The 26941-nt window shown below is 47.1% G+C and overlaps 1 protein-coding gene across 13 annotated transcripts in view; it reads left to right on the top strand.

Moving 5' to 3' along the window:
* Cacna1d (calcium voltage-gated channel subunit alpha1 D) overlaps positions 1-26941 on the top strand; it is a 296027-nt gene that overhangs the window by 192238 nt on the left and 76848 nt on the right. For 7 of the 13 annotated variants that reach the window (XM_051204741.1, XM_051204739.1, XM_051204743.1 and 4 more), the window contains exons 10-16: positions 15231-15318; positions 15603-15662; positions 16660-16686; positions 20004-20164; positions 21182-21407; positions 21518-21725; positions 25696-25816. In XM_051204741.1, the coding sequence (XP_051060698.1) occupies positions 15231-15318; positions 15603-15662; positions 16660-16686; positions 20004-20164; positions 21182-21407; positions 21518-21725; positions 25696-25816 (891 nt within the window). The remainder of the gene's footprint in view (positions 1-15230; positions 15319-15602; positions 15663-16659; positions 16687-20003; positions 20165-21181; positions 21408-21517; positions 21726-25695; positions 25817-26941) is intronic. The other 6 variants (XM_051204746.1, XM_051204750.1, XM_051204752.1 and 3 more) reach the window with 1 other exon arrangement.

A 26941-nucleotide genomic window follows, 5' to 3' on the forward strand; every position in this document is an offset into this window, starting at 1 on the left:
TGGGGTCACAGTTGGTTCCTTTTTAGACCCACTCACAGATTACCTTCAGGTCACACAAGGCACAGTGGTACCCCCAGGAGCTATGATGAAGATCTAGGACAGATGGGACCATTTGACATAGCCTGGAAGGTTGGTGTCTAAGGTAAAGCAGTTGGGTGACAGGAGAAGGCTTTTGACCTAGGATTAGCATTGGGTGAACAAAGACCACACAAGGTAGAGGGACTCAACCAATACAGCCATGATATTTCCTCTATTCTGAAACTTTAACCTGAGCTGTCATAGGGGGAGGGGTCATGTTGTGTTGTCATGGGTCTTTGCAACTGCCTGTAAAATTGATGTTCTGATGAGGATTCTGCATGCTCTAGTTTCTGGCCTCTCCCTGTTCACTGCATGGGGAGGGGGCAGAGCCTCAATGCCTGAGGATGAGAATACTGTTCCCAGGGCACAATGAAGGTCTTCTGGGCCAAAGTGGGGTATCTGTGTCTGTCATGGGAGATCAGGGTTGGTGAATAGGCAGGTGTTTGATTTCAACATTGCTGATGTGTGTACTAAGTCCTTAAATGGAAGCATGTAGGTACAGCTTTCCTTGGCAAGTAGCTCACCTGAACCCCAACACCCCCACAGGGCTTCTGTAGCTTTACTGGGACTGACTATTTAGGCCCAGCTACAAGTGTGTGTTATATGTCTTTCTGTCACTGTGGTAAGACACCATGACAAAAAGCAACTTGGAAAGAAAAGGGTTTATTTCATCTTACTATTTTGTAGCCTGTCACAGAGGGAAGTCAGGGAGGGAACCTAGAGGCAGAGGCAGGACCTGAAGCAAAGGGCCTGGGAGAGTGCTAATGGCTAGTTTGTTCTTCCTGGCTTACCTGGTTTCTAATACACCCCAGGACACCTGTCCAGGGATGGTACTGCCCGTTATAGGCTGGGCCCTTCCACCGCAATCACCAATCAAAAAAAAAAAAAAAAAAAAAAAAAAAAAGCCTCACAGACTGGCCAATAGGGCAGACTGATGGAGGCACTTACTTGCCTGAGGCTCTCTCTTCCCAGATAGCTGTAGCTCAAGTCAAGTTGACTAAAACTAACCAGCTGAGAGCCTTTCCAGACTTGTCTTCATTTGCAGTGCTGGCCTGTGGAGGCCCACCTCCACCTGCTTTAAGCTCAGAGCACACTGCGTTATATATAAACAAAAGAAAGTGCCATCTCTGCTGAGGCAAGCGCCTTCTTTTCTGGTTTAAATGTGGCATGCCATTGGCTTGCCATAGTCTTGGTCCACATCTAGAGACAGACAATGATCCGGCTTCTTGGGTTGCTACCGTCCATTGTGGTAGAGGATTTTATTTTCATTTTTTTCTAAATGACCTGTGCTGTGAAGCATGGATTTTCCTGGACTTGATGTCTTCTGGTGGTCCTAAAGGGATCACTGTTCTATGTGAAATTGGCATCTCCTGTGTTCGGTAAAGAACCTGACTAGAAGAGACAAATCTATGAAGCCTCTGCCTTTCAGAGGGGTTGCCATGGAGAAAAGGAGAAGGCAGTGGCTTATGTAGGGCAGTAGGCAGAAGCCATCCCTGTAATGGAAGACCAACAGTCTACTCCCACAGCCCAGAAGGTCTCAGTGATGCCAGAGTGGAAGGGACAGTACCCTTGTCCTGCTCTCAGGGAGGAGCATCCTGTAGCCACACAAGGTAGGGCAGAGGGTGGTCAGACTGAAGAAATGGCGTGGAGAAGAAGCAGAAAGTGACAGTGTTCAGGGCACATAAATGCATTATTTAGAAACACTGTCGTGGGAAGAACAAAGCCCTTTCTGAGATTCAGACCTTCAGAGTTATCCCAGGAATGAACTACAGAGTGTGTAAAGCCGTGCTGCGTCTTCTGGGTGTAAGCATGGCCCCTCCAGGGTGCAGTGATGAGCTGCTGACAGTTTCACTGGAAAGATCGCTGCTTCTGAGGTATGAGGTGGTCCCTTGTTCTCCAGCTGGAGTTTTCCTGTGGTGTGAGGCCCATGGTGCTTCCGGAGTTATCAGATTGCCAGAGCCTTAGTAATTAGGGCTTTATATTAAAGGAATCAATCCTAAGCAATGAGAACCATGGTGAGAGACATGTGAGGATGAAGGGAGTCTCTCTGAACCTTAAGCTTTGCCATGGCTGCCAGCTGCTTTCTTTCTGTTCAGCCAGGCTCATATGTCCCTGACTGCCAAACAGTGGGCCCAGCCACCTGCATGGGCCAGGCCTGGGACTGCCCCTCTGTATCTAATTAGCAGGTGGAGTAGTGAGGGTGCTGTGGGCTCACTGTGGTGTCAGCATTATTCTTGGGTGTATACGATTTCCCTCACCTTGTGCTCCACACCTCAGCCCTGCTCCTAGAATGTCTGGGGCTGGGCAGTACAGAGCCAGGCTCCTCACTTTATCCCCACTGGTTTATCTTCAGCTGCATCTTGCATGCAAATTGGTAGTTTCCTCCTAGATGTTGAATGGTTGCGTATATGAAAAGAAAGTCTTCCCTGGTGGCTGAGCCCAGCCTAGATGAGCACAGACGAAGGCTCATTGTTACTGGGTGTGGGTCATACTGGGGCGGGGAAGTCCTGCAGGTAGAATTGTAGTAGTTACTGTTGCTGTCTGACTCTGGTAGAACTCGGCCCATGAACCAGGTCTCCAGCCAGTCTCAGGCTAAGGACCTCTTAAAGGATCCTTGACCTATACTTTTGTTCAGAAACTGTAGAGTTCTTTGAAGGGGGTACAAACAAACCTTCTACCCCAGTGCCTTGTGGGACCTCATAGCCCTGCTTTCTGGCTCTGGAGGTCCATTCCTGCTTTCCCGGGCTTGCTGGCAGGGGGCAGGTGTGAAATCAAGCAGTTGGGGAAGCACTTGTTGTATCTGCTCTCAGATCCACATATGTCACAGCTGAGCAGGCTGAGCCTGATCTCTGACACCCGACTCTGACTGTACCTTACATTCCACCTAAGGGCCACATAACTAACTTCGACTCCAGAGGCTCTGGATCTTTAAGCAAATGGGAGGGTACCTTTCTTGTATGCTCCTATATTCTCCTAGGAGAGAGTCACAGGAGCCCCAGCTAAGAGCCTTTGAGTCTTGACCTGTGTCAGTGGCTGAATCTCCACTGGCCTGAGAATTCTCTGGAGGGCTATGCAGGGCTGGTCTCTAACCTAGCTATCTGGTGCTGCTGACAGGAGCAGGGTTCTCCTGTGAGTACCCTTGGACCATTTAAGGTATCAGCAGTATGGACTTGCCATTAGAAAGCTGCTGCACCATAATTAATTGAACAGACAAAATTATCTCCGAAATTTGGGGAATTTTCAAGGGAATTTATTTAACTTTTTACTGAGCTTCAGATTTCTTTAAGAAAGCCTGCCAAGCAAGTGTATTGTGTGTGTGTGTGTGAGAGAGAGAGAGAGAGAGAGAGAGAAAGAGAGAGAGAGAGTTAGAGAGAGAGAGTGAGTGAGAGAGAGAGTAAGAGAGAGAGTGAGAGAGGGAGAGAGTGTTTTGTGTGTTTGTAAGTATGAGTGTGTGTGTGTGTGTGTGTGTGTGTGTGTGTGTGTTTGAGAAGTGCAGCTGCTTCTTTGTGAACAATAGTGTTATTCTAGGGCTATTAAAATCTGGAAGCCTAAAATTCTATTTTAATCTCTTCTCATTGTCAGTGATTAGTTTTCTTTTTTTTTTTTTTTTTTTTCAGACATTAAAAATAAGGAATTTAAAGGGAGCTCATTCTAAAATTCTGACCAAATGGAACAGGGCAGCCTCCTTGTGGGGACTCTTGGGGAACAGTAATCCCTCTAAGGAGTGATAATTGATACCCAAAGAACAAAGGAGGGTACCTGTAGCCCCTCCCACCCACGAGAGGACCTGACTGCCTTGTGCTCCCTCGTTGGTCCTAGAATGTGGCCCCTGCCCCACTGCCTCATCACTTCCACCGTGAACCAGGGTACAAGGTCATCTGGCTGCCTTTTGCCTCTGCTACCTGATTCGTTATTTTTTCCTGAACTGTTTGCTTCAAAGGTAGTAGAGAGTAAGGGGTGGCAAATAAAAGTCATGGCTCTTTGCTGGCCTGTTTAAGAGAGTATATTAGAAGGATGCAGCTCAATTGGTAAATGCTTGCCTGACACATACAAACCTTGGATTTGATCTCCAGCACCTCATGAACTGGACATTGTGTATCATAATCTCAGCACCAGAGAGGTTGGGGCAGGGGGATAAGAAGTTCAAGGTCATTTATCCTTCAAGACCTATCTCAAAACAAAAAAGATAGCATTTATATTTTTAATTTATAAGATTGTGTTTTATCACAAAATATCCCAGGGAAGAAGTTCAGAATCACAACTATTCTACTAAAAGCTACAAAACAAACAGCAGCAATGGGTAGCCCATGATAAATAAGTGTCCCAGTCATCTGGACTGGGGAGGCTGATGAGAGGGTCTCACACCCTGGAGTCAGAGGTCTGATGAAGTGTTCGCTGGTTAGTCCTGGGAGCAGTCATCAGCGCTGGCCCTCTGTCCTCTGGGATGGCTAAATCAGCACTATGTAGTATGTGGAGTGTGGCATTCATCACACATTTAAGCATCCTGTTTTTTATTTACTCAAAGGTCACAGAGTAGTGACTTGCATTTATCAGGGGCTCTGTTTGCATCAGATGCTGCCCCTCGGGGATGCAGGCACACAAGTTCTTATTCTTCACACTGCTCTATGAGGCAGGAGCTTGATGGATGAGGAAACCAAAGTGCATGGAAGTGTCGCAGCCTTCCCCAGGCTGCATGGCTGTGAGGTGGCTCTCCTCCTCCATGATTGTTGCTGCTGGCAGCAGAGTGGAGCTGGGAGGGCAGGGCTTCAAACTGAAGCAGGCCAAACGCGCACGCAATAGCCAACTTTATTCAGAGCATCGGGCAGTTTATACTCTGAGGGTTAGGAAGAGCCACCAAAGTGTACAATAAAAAAATGACACTAGCCAGTTGTCATGGATAATCTGAAGTAAACTCACTCCTATCTGATCCACCTGGGAGAGGGATAAGAGTGCGTTCCAAGAACAAACCATGCTGTGGAAGGACAGAGGTGACAGGACTCTCGTCTCAGCAATCCCCTCACACAGCTTCATTCCTTGGTGGCCCATGTTCTGGCACAGGATTATTCCAACAGTTGTATCATGTTCTTCTAGGGTCAGGAGAAGGGGCTTGCAGTGTTGAGAGAGGATGCCCTTTGTAGAAATGTGTAGGGCCAACAGAAGGGTAGGCCCATGCTCCCATGCTCTTACCTGTTCCCGCAATGCCCCCAGGGCCTCCGCACACCCCATCTCTGAGCAGGCAGACTCTGATGTAAAAGTTAGCTAGCTAGCTTGGCATGATCACAGAGACAACCCTGCAAAAAGTTGCAGGCTCTGTTTTCCTGTGAGCCAGTGACCGTAAGGAGAGCTGTAGCAATGACAGTGCTAACAGCTATGGGTGCCCATGCCTCCTGGAGCCAAGCACACTGCTCATCCTACCATGATCCTCATTCACCTTTTCCTCCAGCAACCCCATCCCAGGAAGTATATTCAGTCCCAACCATTGCTAACATCTCACAAGCAAGCAAAACCAGTCCATGTGCCTACAGCCAGCGTGAGGGACTGGGGGGAGGCCTGGACTGTCAAAACTGGAGCATACTTTCTTCACTCCCATCTGCCCCAGAGAGCACTCGTGGTTGGCATCACACTGGGGTCCCTAGCTAGGGCCCTTGACTCCCTAGAGGGCACCTTCTTAAATGCAAGGCCAAACAGGAAACCTATGTCTAGTGGGCTAGTTGGTTGTTTGTTTAGAACAGTTTCTTAAGGACAGGTTGCATGTATCCCCATCCTTCAGATGCTCCTACCCAGGAGGGTGGAGTGGCAAGTGTAGCTCAGAGGCCTGTCTCAGGCCTCCTCTGTTGTGCACTGGGACCTGCCTGCTTGACTGTTTGCATTGCTCTTGCTGCCCTCTGCTGTGTGGTAATGGAATTGCCTGTGTTCAACCTGAAGGGGTCACAGTGGCTGACTTGCTAAAAGAGGATAAGAAGAGAAGGAAGTTTTGCTGCTTTCGACGACGCAGGGCTAAAGATCACGGTAACTTGCTGAGGTGGATTTGCTCTTTGGATGCTCCTTGCCTGACAGTTCTAGCATTTTCTCCTTTCACATTGTGTGAGTTGCATGTGCTGTGTGGTCCTTTTGGAAGATGCCTATACTGTCAATTCTTGATTTCTCTGATGCTTGGTCATGCTGTGTTTTTCCCTAAAACGTGTGGCATTACCAAGATGGCACTTTTTGTTTGGCCTGTAACCTATAAAGAAGTGGCTGAACCAACTGAGGCTTCTCATTTGATTCAGTGTGAATATTCTTAGCCTGGAAGACACACTTGAAAATGCTTTTCCTTAAATGATGCTTTTAAAGTTAAACTGGTTAGAAATTCTAATAATGTTATTTAACTGGTTTCTCCCTCCCCCCCATACATATTTCAAATTTTCCCTTGGCCTTTTTGACTCTGGTTCATCTACCCAAGGCCATGCTAAAGCTAGTAGTTGCAAATCTGGGGGGGAGGGGTCATGCATCTTTTGGGAAACAGTTTAAAGTTATGTCCACAATAATGTTGATGGTACCTCTCACCCAGTTTCCCAAACACTTGACAAAGCAGATAGGGCCATTACCATATAACTGTTTATGACAAGAACTGGGTCCTTGCCCAACTGTCTGTGGGTCACTGCTATAGTTGGACAGTAGTATAAGCTTTGCCTGTATATACATACCAGCCTGGCTAGCCTACTACTAACACCAAGATGGACCCCAGTCAGGAAGAAGAATTCTTGAGATGTAGACTGTAGGGACAAACAGCCAGCTGCTAGGACAGAAGAGGGCAACATTATGTGGTTTTGCTGAAGTGGTCACTGTCTTCTGCAAGAATGCTGAGCTTGGAGGTTAAGGGAAGTGGGGTGGTCTAATGGAGGCTGTATCAGGGTCCTGGCATCCTCAGAAGACCTGAAGTGGGGATGGAATCATGGGATTGTCCAATGGAAAGTACTTGGCCCACTGGGCCCCAAAAACATAGGATGAGAAGGATAAACTAAAACTTGGACACCAAGTTAGGTCAAGGATGGAGCTGACCTGCTTGGCTTTAGTGTTTATAGTGGGCTGATGAGCAGGAGGGGGCTTTACTGGCATTTCTGGGGCATTGTTACTGTTAAGAGGGGTGAGCCCTTCCTTGGGCCAACCTTCTTCAATAGCAGCTAGGCTCTGTGACATTTCAAGGATGCTTGTGAACCTCTGCCGGTTTTCTGAGATAGAGAGAGGAACAGCCCTGTCCTTTTGGGAAACTGACTTCCCTGAGTGAGGAATGGCCTGAGTGAGGAATGGCCTGAGTGAGTGAGGAGTGGCCTGAGTGAGTGAGGAGTGGCCTGAGTGAGTGAGGAGTGGCCTGAGTGAGTGAGGAATGGCCTGAGTGAGTGAGGAATGCCCTGAGTGAGTGAGGAATGGCCTGAGTGAGTGAGGAATGCCCTGAGTGAGTGAGGAATGCCCTGAGTGAGTGAGGAATGGCCTGAGTGAGTGAGGAATGGCCTGAGTGAGTGAGGAATGCCCTGAGTGAGTGAGGAATGCCCTGAGTGAGTGAGGAATGGCCTGAGTGAGTGAGGAATGCCCTGAGTGAGTGCGGAATGCCCTGAGTGAGTGAGGAATGCCCTGAGTGAGTGAGGAATGGCCTGAGTGAGTGAGGAATGCCCTGAGTGAGTGAGGAATGGCCTGAGTGAGTGAGGGATGCCCTGAGTGAGTGATGAGTGCCCTGAGTGAGTGAGGAATGGCCTGAGTGAGTGAGGAATGCCCTGAGTGAGTGAGGAATGCCCTGGGTGAGTGGGGAATGCCCTGAGTGAGTGAGGAATGCCCTGAGTGAGTGAGTGAGGAATGGCCTGAGTGAGTGAGGAATGGCCTGGGTGAGTGAGGAATGGCCTGAGTGAGTGAGGAATGGCCTGAGTGAGTGAGGAATGCCCTGAGTGAGTGAGGAATGCCCTGGGTGAGTGGGGAATGCCCTGAGTGAGTGAGGAATGGCCTGGGTGAGTGAGGAATGGCCTGAGTGAGTGAGGAATGGCCTGAGTGAGTGAGGAATGCCCTGAGTGAGTGCGGAATGCCCTGAGTGAGTGAGGAATGCCCTGAGTGAGTGAGGAATGGCCTGAGTGAGTGAGGAATGGCCTGAGTGAGTGAGGAATGGCCTGAGTGAGTGAGGGATGCCCTGAGTGAGTGATGAGTGCCCTGAGTGAGTGAGGAATGGCCTGAGTGAGTGAGGAATGGCCTGAGTGAGCGAGGAATGCCCTGAGTGAGTGAGGAATGGCCTGAGTGAGTGAGGAATGCCCTGAGTGAGTGAGGAATGCCCTGGGTGAGTGGGGAATGCCCTGAGTGAGTGAGGAATGCCCTGAGTGAGTGAGTGAGGAATGGCCTGAGTGAGTGAGGAATGGCCTGGGTGAGTGAGGAATGGCCTGAGTGAGTGAGGAATGCCCTGAGTGAGTGAGGAATGCCCTGGGTGAGTGGGGAATGCCCTGAGTGAGTGAGGAATGGCCTGGGTGAGTGAGGAATGGCCTGAGTGAGTGAGGAATGGCCTGAGTGAGTGAGGAATGGCCTGGGTGAGTGAGGAATGGCCTGAGTGAGTGAGGAATGCCCTGAGTGAGTGAGGAATGCCCTGAGTGAGTGAGAAATGCCCTGAGTGAGGAGTGCCCTGAGTGAGTGAGGAATGCCCTGAGTGAGTGAGGAATGCCCTGAGTGAGTGAGGAATGGCCTGAGTGAGTGAGGAGTGGCCTGAGTGAGTGAGGAATGGCCTGAGTGAGTGAGGAATGCCCTGAGTGAGTGAGTGAGGAATGGCCTGAGTGAGTGAGGAATGGCCTGGGTGAGTGAGGAATGGCCTGAGTGAGTGAGGAATGCCCTGAGTGAGTGAGGAATGCCCTGGGTGAGTGGGGAATGCCCTGAGTGAGTGAGGAATGGCCTGGGTGAGTGAGGAATGGCCTGAGTGAGTGAGGAATGGCCTGAGTGAGTGAGGAATGGCCTGGGTGAGTGAGGAATGGCCTGAGTGAGTGAGGAATGCCCTGAGTGAGTGAGGAATGCCCTGAGTGAGTGAGAAATGCCCTGAGTGAGGAGTGCCCTGAGTGAGTGAGGAATGCCCTGAGTGAGTGAGGAATGGCCTGAGTGAGTGAGGAGTGGCCTGAGTGAGTGAGGAATGCCCTGAGTGAGTGAGTGAGGAATGGCCTGAGTGAGTGAGGAATGGCCTGGGTGAGTGAGGAATGGCCTGAGTGAGTGAGGAATGCCCTGAGTGAGTGAGGAATGGCCTGAGTGAGTGAGGAATGCCCTGGGTGAGTGAGGAATGGCCTGAGTGAGTGAGGAATGCCCTGAGTGAGTGAGGAATGCCCTGAGTGAGTGGGGAATGGCCTGAATGAGTGAGGAATGCCCTGAGTGAGTGAGGAATGCCCTGAGTGAGTGAGGAATGGCCTGAGTGAGTGAGGAATGCCCTGAGTGAGTGAGGAATGGCCTGAGTGAGTGAGGAATGGCCTGGGTGAGAGGAATGCCCTGAGTGAGTGAGGAATGCCCTGAGTGAGTGAGGAATGCCCTGAGTGAGTGAGGAGTGGCCTGGGTGAGTGAGGAATGCCCTGAGTGAGTGAGGAGTGGCCTCGTCGATGGGGACGAAGACTGACTGCTGGTGACAGTGGGACAGGAACCGTGCGAGGATGGTTGCATCACCTTTCCCACCGATACAAGGAAAGCGGTTTTCTAGGCACAGTTCTTGCTTTAGAACTGGAGACCCTGATCTGACCTTGACCCACATTTCCCAAGATGAGTATGGCTGCCTCACAGAAGTCTCTCATCCTGTGTCAGCCACGTGTATTAGCACACACATGTGTCAATCAATGCCTTTGGGGGCCACCTGGGACCTTTGGAGTTCAGCAGGGTTGTCACAGCATGGCACTGCTCTTGCTTGCCATGAAAATGATGTGAGGACAGAAGAACTTGAGGTCAGTTCCCTTACCCTTGGGAAGGGAACCCAATTCTGCCACTGACCAGTTGTTTGGCCTCACCCCTGCCCCCCCACTCCCTTGAGAAGCTTTAGCCGTACAGAGGGGATATCAGTGTGAGATAAGGCTGAGAAGAACAGATAAAGGGGGTTGGAGAGGCAGCTCAGTGATAAGCTAAGTGCACACACTGCTCTTTCAGAGGTCTGGAGTTTGATCCCCAGCACTGACTCACATCCACCTGTAACCCCAGCTCCAGGGCCTCTAAAGCCCTCTTCTGGCCACTCACATATGTGAGGCTTACACTTACACTTACACACATGCACACACGACATTGAAAAGAAAATAATTTTAAAAACACAGTTCAGAGTGCCAGGTCATCTGTGCAAGAAGCTGCTGTTGTGACGGGTTCCAGGAGGAGGGCAGGGAGCTCACTGCGGTATATGAAAACCCTTCCCTGGGGACTGCTGTGGTTGGAGGGTCTGGGGCTCTTGGGACTGGCTTAAGCTCTTCAGGATCCACTCATATGTTGTGTATTTCCTGAATGTTAGGCCTGGAGAGGACTCAGATTTAAGTCCTTCTGGGCAGGCGACACGACTCATGACTACCCAAGAGGGTGGCAGGCTGTGGGTTCCCAGCTCTGCTTAGGCCCTGGTTTCCTTGGAGAGCTGGGGAAGTGTAAAGGGACTCCTACTCCCAGCTGCTGATACTGAAACCGGACACTTGTGGGTGTTGGTTTTCTTTCGGATAGCAGGTCAGAGTTAAGTGGACCTGGGAGGAGATACTGTCCTGCCACTCAGCACAGACACAACAAACACATGTCCCTAGTTGAGCCTCAGGCTTTCGTGATGTCTCTTCTGGACTCTGACATCACTGAAAGAAATGATCCATCTATTAGCAGTGAACGGCTTTCCAAAGTGCTACCTGCTTGAGCAGACTGTCTCGTAGATTCATTTATTCTTGTGTGTGTGTGTGCACATGTGTGTGCCTGCCTCTGAATTTGTACAGCTGACATATTTGTTTGAGATACATGTTATTGATAGAGTGAAAGTTGGTAATGATGCTAGGTGGTGAGCTACTAGAAAAGGTTTGTCCCTCATTATTTGTGGCAGCCAGGCCCAGTTGTAGATGTTAAAGGAAAGTGATGACCGGCCTACTCAGAGAGCGGCTCCAGCTGGGGCCTGACCTACGCTGTCTATGCAACCAGGGCCTCAGTCCAGGATGTGCTAGGCTGCTTTCCTGGCATCTCCTCACCCACAGCTTCAGCCAGGTTCCTTCCAGCTCCTCTCCCCCGACCTTAGGCTTCTCCTAGTGCTCTCTCTGGGGACCTGGAGTGGAAACAGACCTGCACCTCTTCCTATGCAGATGGCCCTAGCATGTTCTTGGAGTGGGTGAGTGGCACCTGCAAACATCGTGGAGTTCTGGGAGGTCTCCCTGCACCCTAACATTGGCCAAGGTGTAAACCCTGTCTCCTGCTGAAGGGAGAAGGGTGCTCACTCTGCCACGATGCTGCTCCCAGGAACTTGCCTGTGGGTTCAGTTAGTGATTTTTTTTCTAAGTCTTCCTGTTTTGACTGTGTAAAGTGTCGGTAGTCATCACTACAGCCTGCTACTGTCTCCAGGTGCTGGGCTGATCGGCTGGGTGTGGACTGTAGACACGGCAGTAGTGCACCTGTGGATAATAGACTGCTCAGTTTGGGAGGTTTTGCTCTGTAGAGTTTAAGTGTGGAGGTTTTTCATGTGTACCAACCCTACAACTATACCAGCCCATCTGAGCATCTGTACCAAAACTGTGGATATGGTATGCTGCACGGGTGAGTGCCAAGTAGGACGGATGTGAGCTTTTAGCATCTGGGCTATGTATCCCTGTGGCAAGTCATCTGCTTGGTCATCTGTAAATGGACGCTTCCTGTCCCGACCAGGCTCGGTCCCAAATAACCGATTTAGATGCTGGCTATGAATTATTAATGCTAGGCTGATAGCTCAGGCTTGTTACTAACTCTTACACCTAAATTAACCCATATTTCTTACGTGAGCTTTGCCATGTGGCTTGCTACCTTTTCTCAGTATGGCATGCCCATCTTGCTCTCTCGGCCTCTGCCCTTCTTCCTCCCAGAATTCTCTGTATCAGCCTGCCTTGCCCATCTCTTCCTGCCCAGCTCTCAGCCAGTCAGCTTTTTATTAGCAGTGAGAACAGTGCACGTTTACAGTGTACAAAGGTTGTTCCCCAGCAGTCATCCGTGCAATCATATCTGTGCGGTCATGCAGTTTGTTGTTGCTTCCAGAGCCTCTTCCAACACTGTTGGACTCTTCGGTCCTGGTTGTTTTTAAATGTAGATGAGATCCTTTAGGGACTAAGTGAAGGAGGCTCTACCCAGTCATGAACATGAAATTGAAAGTCCCCGTGAAAGTGAAGGGTAGCCTGCTTAGGACCACCCTCTGAACCACATGTTTTGACACTCTGGGAGAGGGGCTACTTGCTATGTCCTACACTACAGAGCCAGGGGGGGGGGAGCAGAGTACAGCTGCCAAGCCTTCTGTGGAGCTCAAGTCCCTTGCTCAGACTGAGGGACCTGATCAAGGTTCAAGCAGACACTGTCCTCATCCTCTCCCTTCCATAGCCCCGATGACATTGTTCTGGAATAGACTCTGTGATTATGAACAGTTACTATCCCTACAACAAACTAAATTAGATAGTAACTCTTCTTAAGACAAAAAAAAAAAAAAAAAAAAAAAAAAAAAAATTGTACAAAGAGCCTTGGCTAAAGCTGACTCATTCAGACTAGATACCTCTAGATAGTGATGACAAAATAACCCCAAATTGGAGTGTTCTGCTTTCAGGGAACTTGAGTGTTTTTCTGATACGATTAACAGTGTTCATGTTAGTGCACCTTGCTCATGATCTGGGGCTAAGACCAACACCAAGTGTGCCTCACCCTGTTCAGTCCTGCCTACCTGTACCCATAAACGCATGGAGTCTGGGAGAAGTGAGCCACAGATGTGGTCAAACTTAGGTCTGATATACCATACCACAGCACTCTCAAACACTCTCCTGCCACACCTGACAATGGATGGAAGAGGCTCACAGAGCAGAAGCCTCACCTTATGTGTAGTCTGGCCTTGGCCCCACAATTCCCAGCATTGACTGTCATTCAAAGTGTGTGGTTTTGTTTCCTGCCTTTCTCTGTATAGCCTGGGGAGCAGCTCATATGGGTCACTGACTAATAATTGGCACAGAGCCAGAAATGTAAAGCAATGTGTCCCCTCTCCTATAGGTCATCTGTCACTCACCTGTTCCCATCAGACTGTTTGGAAAATGAAGTTATAAGAATGAAAAACAGCGCACTGATGGCAGTATGAGCCAAAACTCCAGAGAGTAGAAGCCACAAGGATTTAATTTGTTGTGAAGTTTGCTTTTGAAAAATACTAATATTTCTATTTAACAAACATGAGAATTGTGAGGTACTTAATACAGACAAAAATGGCCCTAGATTATGATTCATGTCACCATTTTATCATTAAGAAACTGTAGCCTGAAGAGAGTGGGGATATCCACAAGAAGAGTTGGGTAGATCCTGGCCTGGGGATTCCCCTGAAGCACATGTTAAGCCACCTCAACCTCAGAAACCACCAATTACCCTGCTTCACAAAGAACTCCTGGGGGGATTTGGGAAGGCTTTCCAGTGTGGCATTCTTCCCCTTATCACAAGCAGCCACGTTTACTTCTACACCCTAGCCTTCCAGGTTAGGGCATGGAACAGACCAGGAGAAAGAAAAGGTGTATATGTGTGTGCACACAAGTGTGTGTCTGCCTGCCTCTGTGTGTGTGTGTGTGTGTGTGTGTGTGTGTGTGTGTGTGTGTGTGTGTGTGTGTGAAGGGTGTCCCTGAGTCAGATGAGGAAATGCCCTGATTGTTTCTGTGTTGGCTTTTTCTGTAGGTTCAGAAGCGAATGGAGGTTTGTAGTTGGTTGCTTTGAATTCAAGGAGGAAGGAACAGGAGAGTCTGGGGAGTGTAATCAGAGCCCATGCTTCTAATCATCCAGATTTTGCTTCTAAAACCTATGCCTGAGTGTACCTGGTGAGGCTGCTAAACCTCCCACAATGGCAAACTCAGTTCCTTGAGTGTTTGCAAAGGAAAGGGGTCAGGGATTTCCTTTTGTGCCTGTCAGACCTCTGGGTCTCAGTCAGGTCTCGCCTTCATCCTTGTGGTGGGCTTCACCTCTCCTCCAAAGGGATGGAAGCCGCACAGCTGGAAGAAAAGACTGGCTCCTCCCAGTCTCTGCTGGGCCTCAGAATGTCTGCCATAACTCTATAGGTACTGCTAAGCAGTTTTTGCAGAGTTTTGAGGTGTCCTTGTTCAGGGAACTGCCCGCCCACGGGATCAAGGTTTTCATGTGGGTAGTGTAAGATCTGAACAGCCCCTCACTGTGATTCTGCCTCAGGAAAAGATGTACAAGTATTTTAGGTGGCTTCCCCAGTTTCAGCTCCCCACCCCACCCCACCCCCAGTTATCTCTTATCTGAGAGCATCTTGTACAGGGCTCCATCCAGGGCTGCCTGCCCCTGCCCCTCCAGGTGCCACATGCCAGATGTTGGATCTGGGGGAGTCTCTGTGCCCCCCAAGCACTAGTACATCAAGTTTTACATTTCTGCTAGTCCTTCTAAGGACCCTGATGTGGACACAGGGCTCAGAGCTCTCAGACCTGAGGCTGAAGTCAACCCAGCCCTGCTCAGTGGCTTACCTACTCTTAGCTCTGCTTCTGGCTCATTTGGGAACTGCCCTCTGTATGTTGGCCTCAGTGTCACTGAGACACCAGATTAACTCCCTCAGACTGAGTGAAGCTCCTAATTTTTGAAAAGGGTGTTGTGCATGATCGCCTCATGCAACATAATAGCCCATGATAATAGCTCATGTTCAGTGCGTTGTAAAAGCTTGTGTGTGAGTTATGAAACTAACACCTGATTCTCAAGGGGACAGTAGAAACATTTCTGTACTGGAGTATAATGCTGAGAGGGGAAGTTTAAACCTGTCCTGGGCCTATTGGCCTTCTTTTCTTGGGAATCGTCTGTGCCATCAGAATGGTCTCTGCATCTACTGGAAGCCAGGGCTCACATGCAGTAAGTAGAGGGGCCTGGCTACTCGGCCTGGTGCTTCTGATTGGCGAGTCTGCACCTGGGCCACCCTCTGGCATGTCATACCACAGTACAGTATCTAAAGCCTTTTCTTCTCCCCACAGCTAGCATGCCCACCAGTGAGACAGAATCTGTGAACACAGAGAACGTAAGTGGTGAAGGCGAGACCCAGGGATGCTGTGGAAGTCTCTGGTGAGTGTGGATGGAGCTCCTCTTACCCCATGGTTTAGAGATGCTAATGCTGGGGGTGGGGAGGGGGACAAAAAACATCCCAGAGGTCAGTGGAGTCTTGGGGGTTCTTGTAGGAAAGTAGCTAGGCTCTGACAGGCTGCCCTCATCCCTTTGGTACCCCTCCTCCTGGACCAGGCCTATTGGGCCATCACAGCATCTCACATGCCTCTGTCTATGAAATTGTCCCACTAAGGCAGAGCCTGGGGAGTGTGCTGCTTAACCCAGCCACCTGCTGTGTTCATTAGGTGCTGGTGGAAAAGAAGAGATGCGGCCAAGACTGGGCCCTCTGGGTGTCGGCGGTGGGGGTAAAGGCTGAATTCTCCTGCAGTTGGGCTTGGTTGGCATCTGTGCTTTGAAGGAAGAGCTTGAATGGCAGGGTGGCTGACCAGAGTGTGCCACACACTCAAGTGTCCTTTCACGAGTGGGACCAGGGGTCTGGAGGTCCTACCCTCCTCTGTTCACGGCCTCTTGTTTAGGAGCCATGCCTGCACTACCCTTTCCTAACCCTGTGGGACACCATCCCATTAAGGCTTCTGGGTTCTCTCTGGATGACTGGGCTGCAGTAGCAGGGGGTAGGGGTGGGGAGGCAATGCACAGTGTGCTAAGAACTGCCTGCTTTGGGGAGCCTTGTGCTGTTTTGATTCCTTTGCTTCTTGCCTGTGGCCTTTACATCTCATTCCTGTAAAGTACAAGTGTCATTTTTAAGAGAACTCAACCTCATCTGGGGCAGAGTTTTATAAAAATGTCACACTATGTTGTAGTACCACAAATGGCTAATGAAGTGATTTCGCCTCAGTTCTCCTCCCGATCTCCCCTCCCTCCCTGCGACATCAAGTGGGCTGGGAATGGATTTGCCATCCCCATTTTACCAATGAGAACATTGGGGCTCTAGGGCATGCTATGTCCCCATCCTCACCCATTCGGTGATCAGGGAGCCGGGACTCAGTTCCCACAGGAGCATCTGGTTGCTACTGTTGAGATAGGGTTGTGGGTCACAGAGGCCCTCCTGGCTTTCCCTGGGAGACAGGAGAAGAACTCTACCCCTGTACTGTTTCCAGGGCCACTCTGGAAGGAAATCTGAGAGTTTTCTCTTGCTTGGCTTCTCAAGGGTGCTCCCCACCTCCTGGCACACTAGTAGTACTTTGACATCTGCTCTGCCCTTAACCCAGCTGGCTGGCTGTAGGCACGGGGAACCAGAGTTCTGGCTTCTGTGCATGGCTTTAGCCATCTCTGCTTCAGTGATGGGAGTATATGCTGAAATCTTCCAAATGGGAGTCTTAACATTGTTTTCTTCCCTTTCAGTCAAGCCATCTCGAAATCCAAACTCAGGTCAGTATCTTCTTTACATTTTTATTCTTTTTTCCTCCCTGAGAGCTTATGTTGGGCTTTTTATGTTATGTTTTTAAATTCTGACTTTTACAAAGAATTGGTCTATATTTGAGCTCAAACATGGATCCCAAATTTCAATGAGTTTAAGTGTTCCAGTCCCATTTAGGGAAGCAGGACAGGAATGTTAGAGCATTTAAACCAGCAGTACATAAGAACATATAAGCAATGCTTTGCATCTTACCCACCCTGCAGTCACTCTTCATAATATTTCTCTAGAGAAGTTTCAAGAAGACAGCTAAGGCACCTCACAGCACTCAGTTTCTTGACCTGGATGCAGACTAAATATTCACTTTGTAAGTCTCATTGAACCGTACACTTGCATTTTGTGTGATTCTCCTTATGTGTTCTGTATCGATTAAAGACTTCTCCTGCTGTACACAAACACTAGTCCAAAACTAAATATAACACCTAAAACTATAGAAACTCTAAAAGAAAACAGGAGGAAAAGCATTGGGACCATGGGTTAAGTGAAGATTTCTTAAAATGTATTGCCCAATACACAATCCATATTAGAAAAAAAATGATAGGTTGTTCCCCATAAGAATTAGAGCTTCTAACTTTTATTATAAAACAAAAAGTCCTGATAAAAATATTTGCAAACCATATTTGATAAAGACTAGTATCTAATATTGTAAAATGTAAGTTAAAACCATAGTTTGATGCCATTATACTGATACAAGTAGCTCATGTTCAAATATCTGGTGATTACAAGTACTGACAAGGATGCTGGTGGGTATTTTTATGCAATGCCGGCAGACATGTTAAACGATGTAATTATTTTGAAAAAGCACTTATTAATTTTTTACAAAGTTACATTAATGATATGGCCTACCAATTCCAATTCCAAGGTATTTATGTAAGAGAAAGACATGTAAAAGTTTTATGTGTTTATAGTAGCTTTATTCATAATTACTTTTAACTAGAAATAACCCAATGTCCATCAAATGGTAAAATGATCAGATCAATTGTGATTTATCCATGTGGTAAAATACTTCTCAGTGACAGGAAGACAGAAAAAGAAAATAGCGAGAGGGACCACTGAGATGGCTTAGTGGGGAAGGTGCTTGCTGTGCAAGGCAGGTGTCCTGAGATCTAGCCTAGAACATATGTAGAAGTAGAAGAGAAACATGGCACAGCCCATGTAGCCACCACACAGCACACCCTGTGTACATGTACACACACAATAACATTAAGGGTTTTTAAAATTACTGATAATGTAGCAATAGTGATGAATCTCAAAAGCATTCAGGTGAGTAAAAAGCCTCAAGAGGATACATATCATGATTCTGCCATGATTCTATGGCAGTCTAGTTATAACAGAACAATGGGCATAGAAGAGAAGACAGACCACTAGTATGGATCTGGGGATGCAGGCCATGAAGGAACTCGTATGACTGATGGAAGTGTCCTATGTTCTGACCAAGCGTAGACCTAAAAAGAATAAACTTGCTGCATGTAAAGTATATCCCAGCCTTACTTTGGGTAAAATTTAAGGGTTGTTTTCTAACCAAAGACAATAGAAATGCTTCCTAATTTGGCACCTGCCTCTCGTCTTCTGCCTTAGCTTTTGGCATTCCTTCCCAACTGTGTAGCCATACTGAACTATCCTATTTTCATAGGAGTCTTGCCCTGGTGCCTCCGCCTCCAGGGTCTTTGGCATGATGTCTTTTCTAGGGAGACTCCACCTGCTAGAAAGATCTTAGTCGTCATGGTCCAGCCCAGCTCTTTGATTTGCAGACATGACTTCTTCTCTGGCTCCCTTCTCCTTGTTCCCACACCTTAAATCTGGGGCTGGACTTGTATCAATTTGCAGGTGTCATTTACCCATAACCACTTTATGCCTATCAAGGCCAACAACCCTGGAAAAGTGCCTTTTGCATCTCCATTTACCAGTACCAAACACCTATATAGCCAGGAATGCAGACTCCCTACCACCCACACATAATTGAGCCCAGGGGAATCAAACTAGTAGTGTTTCCAGGGGATATGACACTGAGGTCTTTTAGATGCTGTATTCACTTATACCTTGTCACTGCTGTGCAAAATAGACCTATAGAGCATAGCCTTTTGGAACCACCTTACTTACTTGTATGGGATCATGTGTCCCAGGAGAGCTCAGCTGTGAGCTGTTACAGTCCTCAATAGGTTGTCTGTGCTGCTCATCATGTTTCTAGGTGTTACTTGTCCCATTGGAAACTGCAGAGCAGAATAAAAGCAAAGCCCAACTTGCCAGATCCAGGTTCATGTGAGGCTGCCTATTGCTCATCCCTCACTGGCTTCCTGGGTTGCATGTGTTTAGCATAGCAACACAACTGAGTCAGCCAGGGCTACATGTAAGCTAGATTTTCCTTCCAAGTCAAACCTCTAGATGAAGTGACCCCTTGACAGACACTGAAACAGAATGGCTGGACAGGAAGGGACTTTGCAACCGGGCTAGTCCTTCCCTGGGTTCCAAGTTAGTGAACAGCAGTCTGCGGTGCCTATTGTCCACTTATGGCAAGCAGATGGGGAGTATTTTCTGAATGGAGACAGGCAAAATGTCTTTCCCTAATTACAAACAGAGACGGAAGGTGGGTGGGGACATGTCACGTGTCTGTTTGGTTCTGCTCATTTTATTTTTATGAAAACACGATTCAATATTGGATCTTCTCCTAAAGGTATATTTTGAGCATCGCTAGTTAGAAGGGTGCCTGATGACTCAGCCTAAAGATGCATGCCCCACTCAGCTTTGACACCTACGAAGCACCAGAGAAATGTCAGAGATGTGAGAAAGGATTAAAGGCTTCCTTAAAAAGAGAGTTATGGCTATGGATTGCTTTGTTGCCTAGTAACTTCTGTATAATGATAAGCTGTACATGAGATACATACAATAATTTAAGTGGTTCTGCCCCTCAGCCCCCAACAGATCACGTGCCATGTGGCACCTGTAAGATCTTTGTGTGTATACAGGTGCAATCTTGAATCTGCACGAGTCTATGATGTCTAGATTCTGTAACCCACTTTCAGGCTTCATATGTCAGATCCTGAAGTTATTTATAGCAGGGAAAGTGATAGCACAATTCATTCAAGATTATACTGTTGAAAGCTGTTAAGACTAATAGTTTTTATCATGGGGTCTGTTCATTTCTCTGCTGGTGGTTCATATCCTTCCTTCCTAAGCCACCTAATGTGAACTTTTATCACTCAGTAAAGTTTATTGGCCTCTGAGATTCCATATTTGTCCATGGTCTAGGGAGCAATGTTTGTTTGTTTTTCAGCCGACGCTGGCGTCGCTGGAACCGATTCAATCGCAGGAGATGCAGGGCTGCTGTGAAATCTGTCACGTTTTACTGGCTAGTTATTGTCCTGGTATTTCTCAACACTTTAACTATTTCCTCTGAGCACTACAATCAGCCTGACTGGCTGACACAGATTCAAGGTATGACTGGAAGTTCTTTTGTTCTGAATTAGAGGTGCTTGTAGCTAACTGCTGTTCAGCATTATCCATCTGAAGTGTAGTGGGTTAGCAGTTAGAACTAAGAAGAAAGTAGAACAATTCAGACTCAGGCAAGCCCTGGACCAGGTGTGCTGCCTACACTATGCAGTGTCAGCTAACTTATGCCCCAACCTTGAGATAGCCCAGGACCCAGCAATTGTGGAGTTGGTGCGCTCTTCTCCCTACCACACTGGAAGCTTTATCCCCACTTTAGTATTTTTGGTAAGTGATTTAGTGGTTTTTATTCCACTGCTTTAGATGGCTAGAATTGGGGTGTGTTGGGTCATCCCTGGAAGAGCCCTTTCTAGACTGGACAGTTTTGAACTCTTGCGTAGTCTTTCTGTAATTTGCTTCTGCTACCCTCAGCCTACTTGGCAATATTTTTTTGCTACTAAAAAGTTACTTTGGGACTTTGGGGATGGCTCAGTAAGTAAGTAAAGTCCCTGTGCAAGCATGAAGGCCCAAGTTCAAATCCTCAGAATGCCTGTGTAAAAAGCTAGGCACAGCAATATAACCTGTAACCCCAGCACTGTGGAATGGACAGAGAATCGCTGGGACTAGCTTGGATTCAGTGAGAAGCCCTGCCTCAAGGGAATAAGGCTGAGAGTGATCTAGTGGAGTATGCAGCATCTTCATGTTCTGTATGGGGGAAACATGTGGGGGCGATGAAGGCATTAAAGAAAAAAAATACTATAATGTAATCTCAATGCATACTCTTACAGGGTTTAGTGTTGAGAGGCTCAGGGATTCATGTGATAAATGCCTCTACCATTTCATAGTCCATGAAATTGAGGCCCAGAGAAACAGAGTCGCATCTGGGTCATGGCCAGCAATAAGGATGGTCCCTGTCACCAGTGCAGTAATGAGGCTGGGATGATGAGCCCTTGCCGTGTCTGCCATGGGCACTGATAGAAGGAGGTGCTGTTGGGGATGAAGAGAGCCTGCCCTTTGTCTTTCCAGATATTGCAAATAAAGTCCTCTTGGCTCTGTTCACCTGTGAGATGCTGGTGAAGATGTACAGCTTGGGCCTCCAGGCATATTTTGTCTCTCTCTTCAACCGGTTTGATTGCTTTGTGGTGTGTGGGGGGATCACCGAAACCATCCTGGTGGAGCTGGAGCTCATGTCTCCTCTGGGGGTCTCTGTGTTCCGCTGTGTGCGCCTCCTGAGGATCTTCAAAGTGACCAGGTAAAGATGTGGGCACTGTGCTGGTGTCTGCTCCCTGTTCCCTCCCTAACAGGTGATGTTCTTGTCCTCCCCCATGGCCTCTGGGTTCACTCCCTGCTCTTGACTTGTAGGCACTGGACTTCCCTGAGCAACTTGGTGGCATCCTTGTTAAACTCCATGAAGTCCATTGCTTCGCTGCTGCTGCTGCTTTTCCTCTTTATCATCATCTTCTCCTTGCTGGGGATGCAGCTGTTTGGTGGGAAGTTTAATTTCGATGAAACCCAGACCAAGCGAAGTACCTTTGACAACTTTCCACAAGCACTCCTGACTGTGTTCCAGGTGAGCCCTCTAGCCTCATACGCGCGCGCGCGCGCACACACACACACACACACACACACACACACACACACACACACACACACACACCTGCACCATCCTGAAAGCAGTTGGTGTGAGTGGGAGCCAAAGAGCTAGAGCCCTTGCATTCTTGGATCTGCCTACAGCTCAGTAAGACACAAAGATGCCATTTTATCCATCATTTCTGCTCCATGGTCCTCTGGAAAATTTTATTCATGTAACTTATTTTACAGTATCTTCAAACTACCTATGTGATATGACAAGCCAAAACACTTTTGATTTTGTGAGATCTCTGTGATAAAGTCCTCTTGTTAGTCACTAGTTTGCTTTTTTTTTTTTCTTTTTCTTTTCTTTCTTTTCTTCTTCTTCTTTTTTTTAATCACAAGGCATGTTTACAATCCTAGTTAAAATAGACTCAAGCCAAGAAGTGAATTTGGAAGCGATAGCTAGGATGTCTTGATATGTAGTTGGACGAATGTGGGTGGTGGGGACTGTGTCTGCCTCTGCCCTTTGCTTTGAGGGCACAGGCTCTGAAGCTCATTGTGCTGGAGGCCTCTGACAATGTCTCATAAGGAACCCTATCGCTGGAGGAACAGCACACTCACCACAGTGCACCCATGGGCTGGGGTACACTGAGCCCTGAGCCCATGCTTTCAGACGGCCCCTGACTCAGGTAGAACCTGACAGATTAGCTACTTCCACCTCACCAGATTTCATGTATGATATCAGCAAACATCTGATCCTGTGAAGAGACGGGGCATCACGGGAAGGGCATATATCATAGTGGTTTTCCCTGTTCCTGCACACAGAGTCTAGAGAGCATGAGCTAGCAGGTTTCTTACATGGTCATTTGAGATTTATAGAAATTACTGCTGTAAGCTGGGGCTTTGTAAACACTTGCCGCTTACAACAATTTTCGCCCCCAAGAAGTTTTTTTTTTTTTTTTACAACCCTATGTATAGTGGTGTGTGCATGCATGCATTTGTGTGTGTGTGTGTGTGTGTGTGCGTGCGTGCATGCATGCATGAGCATGCACATGTGTGTGTGTACAAATCAAACATTTGCTGATAATGAATCATAAAGAATTAAAACAAAAACCTGTGCCAAAATATTCTCTCTCTCCTCTCTCTCTCTCTCATGCACACACACACACACACACACACACACACACACACACACACACAAATTAAAAATCAAGTAAACCTTAAAAATTTAAAGAACATATCTTGATAGATATAGGTTTTCAACATTTGTTAAAGATAAATGCAAGTTTGCATACTAATCCATACAAAAATAAAGAATAAAGTTTTTGGGCTGGGGAAAGTTGGTGGGTACCTGCCACATATGAGGACCTGAGTTTGGGTTCCCAGTGCCACATAAAAAGCTGGGCATGGCAGTTCTTATTATTAATCCCAGTATGGGAGCACAGTAGAGACAAAGGGTCCCTGGAGCTCATTAGCCAGCCAACCTGGCCAAGCCAGTTAGCTTCAGCTGGTCTCAGTGAGAGACCCTGTCTCAAAACACACAGTGAAGAGTGATTGAAGAATATACCCAACGTTGACATCTGACAGAGACCTGCATATACACCACATGAACATGTATAGACACAAGCAACACACACACACACACACACACACACACACACACACACACACACACTGACACCTTGGCTGAATGCTGAAAGATATAGAGCACCTTCATCATTTTTCAAATTATTGACATTTTAATTTTATAATCATCAGTTCCTAGAATGCCATTTTATATAAATATATAGTACAAAATAGTAGAAATATGTCTAAGGCTTTTTCAGAAACTATTGGAAATTCTACTGTATTTTATATAGCAAGTTTTTGTTGTTTTTATAAATTTCAAACCCTCAACTGAAACAGAAATTTTTAAAATCAAATGTTTGAATATAATCCGGTCCAAAGACACACTATTGTGAGAGCTGTATACAGAGGAATTGTGATAGGATAACAATGCAAGCCATTGTTTTATGTACTTAAGCACATGTGTTTCTATAAGAGCAGGGAACTTAGTATGTGCAGTAAAAACACTGCTGTTCATATCCTGCAGTAGTCTGTAATCCAGGTCAAGAGAATCCAGGCAGGGCTAAGTGGGCATGTTGTGAATTCAGTGTAAGGCAGCGGGGGCATTGCGCAGTGCAGCATGGCTAAGTGATGCAGAGGACATCACAGGCTCATTAAAGGTTTTTAATGATTTTTTTAAATTCATTTTTGTTTTCTGTGTGTTCAGAAATCTTTTATTCTTTACCAAGGCTTTTATAACCTCATATGAAGTCATACCCCACAGTTTGAAACCCATGATAGTCTACAGTCTTATTTTAAATTATTTAAAAATCATGGTTACTGGTTAGTTACTTTTTTTTTTTTCAGGAAACACTTGTTTCCTGTTTCTTGCAATGGTATAAAACTTAAGTGTTATAAACAGATACAAAGTGGCAATCCTCCCACCCAGCCACCAGCTCTTGGGTGGTAACCACTACTGACCAGTTTCCTGAGTGATCTTAGATAGGCTCACTGGTGAGAATCATTCTCCCTGCTTACCTATGGTGAGTTTGCACAGGGGCGGCCTACTCCACATACCGCCTGACATCTTGTTTTAGTTTGCTTTTATCTTTAAGAGATGGGTTGCTCACTTGATCCACAAGAGTTTGCACCCTTCTTCCAAACACATCATAGACAATGACTGTGGGTTGCCATTGTTTCTGTGGCCAGTCCCTCACAGAGCTCCAGTGGGTGGAGCTCAATACACAGGACACACTAGTCACACGTGAGAGACTAGATGCGCAGGACATGTCCTCCATACGGAACTTCTGGGTAAAGGGCAGGCCTCTTACTTGGTGCCCTCACAAAGCTCTGCTTGACATGAAGTCCATTCACTGTCAGGCAGCAGCGTGGATACCGCCCATGCCTCCTTCCCTTTGCTGAGTGGGTGTTTGTGCTTCATGACTGCTACTAGCCTGCCAAGTGAAATGGCTTCTCATTGTAGTTTTATCAGAGCCACTTTTCTAATTATCTGCTCTTTTGCTGTTCACTTCTGGTCTGCACAGAAGATAAACTCTTCCTAGAGGATAGCATTTTTAAAAAAAAAAACCACAGTCTACATTTATCTGATTGGATTTCAGAATGAATTGGATTACCAGGTACCATCAATAGAGAGAAGATTACATTTGAAACTGGTTATTCCTACTATTGAGATGTTTTATATGCTTTCATGTGACAGAATTCCATGATTCTGAAAATGCATAGATAAAATTCCCCGTCTCCGAAGTACATTTTCTATGCAGAATACTAGGAACTGAGTAAAATGAATGAGAAGAACCTGCTTAATCAGGGTCTCCAGTATTATCACTGAGCCGCTTGTAGAAATATGGTATACTTTGTGCTTAAATAAGTAAGAGAAGATGCCAGTGGTGGTCAGTCTCTCTCTCTCTCTCTCTCTCTCTCCCTCTCTCTCTCTCTCTCTCTGTGTGTGTGTGTGTGTGTGTGTGTGTGTGCATGTTTTAATCTATAGACAAAAGTGCCAGAAAGACAGGTACCAACATCAATCGCTGTCTAGGATAAATACTAGAAGAAACAACTGTTATTTGCAAAATTAAATAATACATTGAGCTGGGCAGTGGTGGAGCACGCCTTTAACCCCTGCCCTCAGGAGGTAGAGGTAGATGGATCTCTGTGAGTTGGAGGCCAGCCTGGTCTATAGAGTGAGTTCCAGGACAGACAGGGCTACACAGAGAGACCCTGTCTTAAAAACCAAAATACTTAGAAGTTCAAGCTTCAGGAGGACAGCAGATAGATCAATTTCATTGTGAGATGGGCTGAGAAAAGCCACTGAGGTCAGAGTTATCAGTGGTCCAGGAACTCTGGCATAGCAGTTGTGGTCTGAGGTGTCTTCTGCCAGTTGTCTGACCCCAGCCTTGTCTTCTTAGATCCTGACAGGTGAAGACTGGAATGCGGTGATGTATGATGGCATCATGGCCTACGGAGGCCCATCCTCTTCTGGAATGATTGTCTGCATCTACTTCATTATCCTTTTCATCTGTGGCAACTGTATCCTTTGGGATTACCAGGACTGTGTGGTCCCCATCACTGTCTTCTTGTCTCTGAATTTCCCAGTGTTTGTGATGATGGTAGCAGCTATAGGGGTAAGGGAGACAAATGTCTTCCCCTTGTTAACTCCATGCTGCCTTTATCTCCTCATGGCAGATGGGAGCCGTATAGTGTGAGTTACACTATACAGTACATATACAGGCACCAGCAGGTAAAGGGTTCAGTGTCATGTCTCAATATAGGATGAGCATGGAAGCTTGGTGTTTGTTTATGTTGTCAACCCATGAGCAGTGAAGGTCCCCTAATGGATTGTCCCAGTCTTGCTTTGCTCACCTGTCTTCTATATCATATATTCTCTGGCTTGTTTGATTCCTCTTCCCTGCTGAGACATATCTTAGACTTCTGCAGTTGACTATTGGGTCACTTTATTTACCAGCCCCTTCAGGATCTTGTAAACTTTGGTTGTTGTGTCTGTTTTCTCTCTGGTTCCTCCATGTCTACCATATGAAGAGCTTTCATAACTGTGGCAAATAAACATGTGTACGGACACACACACCTCATGTTCTCCGCCCTTCTGATTTAAAAAGTGCTGCTATGGATGCGTTCCTAGTGGCCTGGATCCCTTTTTTAACTTGTGGTTTTTCAAGACAGAGTTTCTCTGTGTGTAGTCTTAGCTGTACTGGAACTCATTTTGTAGACCATGCTGGCCTCAAACTCACAGAGATCTGCCTGCCTCTGCTTCCTGAACACTGGGATTAAAGGTGTGCACCACCACTGCCTGGCTTCCTCTGGGTCTTTTTTTTTTTTGGCTTTTCGCTGAGCTTTCTCCAGTATGGAAACCCTGAAGAATCTCTGTGCTATGATATTTCTGGGGAAACCCTGTCTCAGCATGTCCACTACATTCCTGAGTCCCTGGGCTCAGTTCTGGTGCCCTATCCTCCAGGGAGCTCCTCTGCTCAGAGATGAGCTCACTGACCTGGAATGCCCCTCACATGTTGTCCATGTCTGTGGTTGTGTGCAGAGTCCACGGTGCCCTGGAATGCCGGTGAGCATTCCTCTTCTTCCCCAACCAGGCAACAGCACCATGGAGCAAGAATCTTTTTTGTGTTTGCTTGTTTCCTGGTA

This window comes from Phodopus roborovskii, unplaced genomic scaffold (genome assembly GCF_943737965.1).
Source record: "Phodopus roborovskii unplaced genomic scaffold, PHOROB, whole genome shotgun sequence".
Taxonomy (NCBI): domain Eukaryota; kingdom Metazoa; phylum Chordata; class Mammalia; order Rodentia; family Cricetidae; genus Phodopus; species Phodopus roborovskii.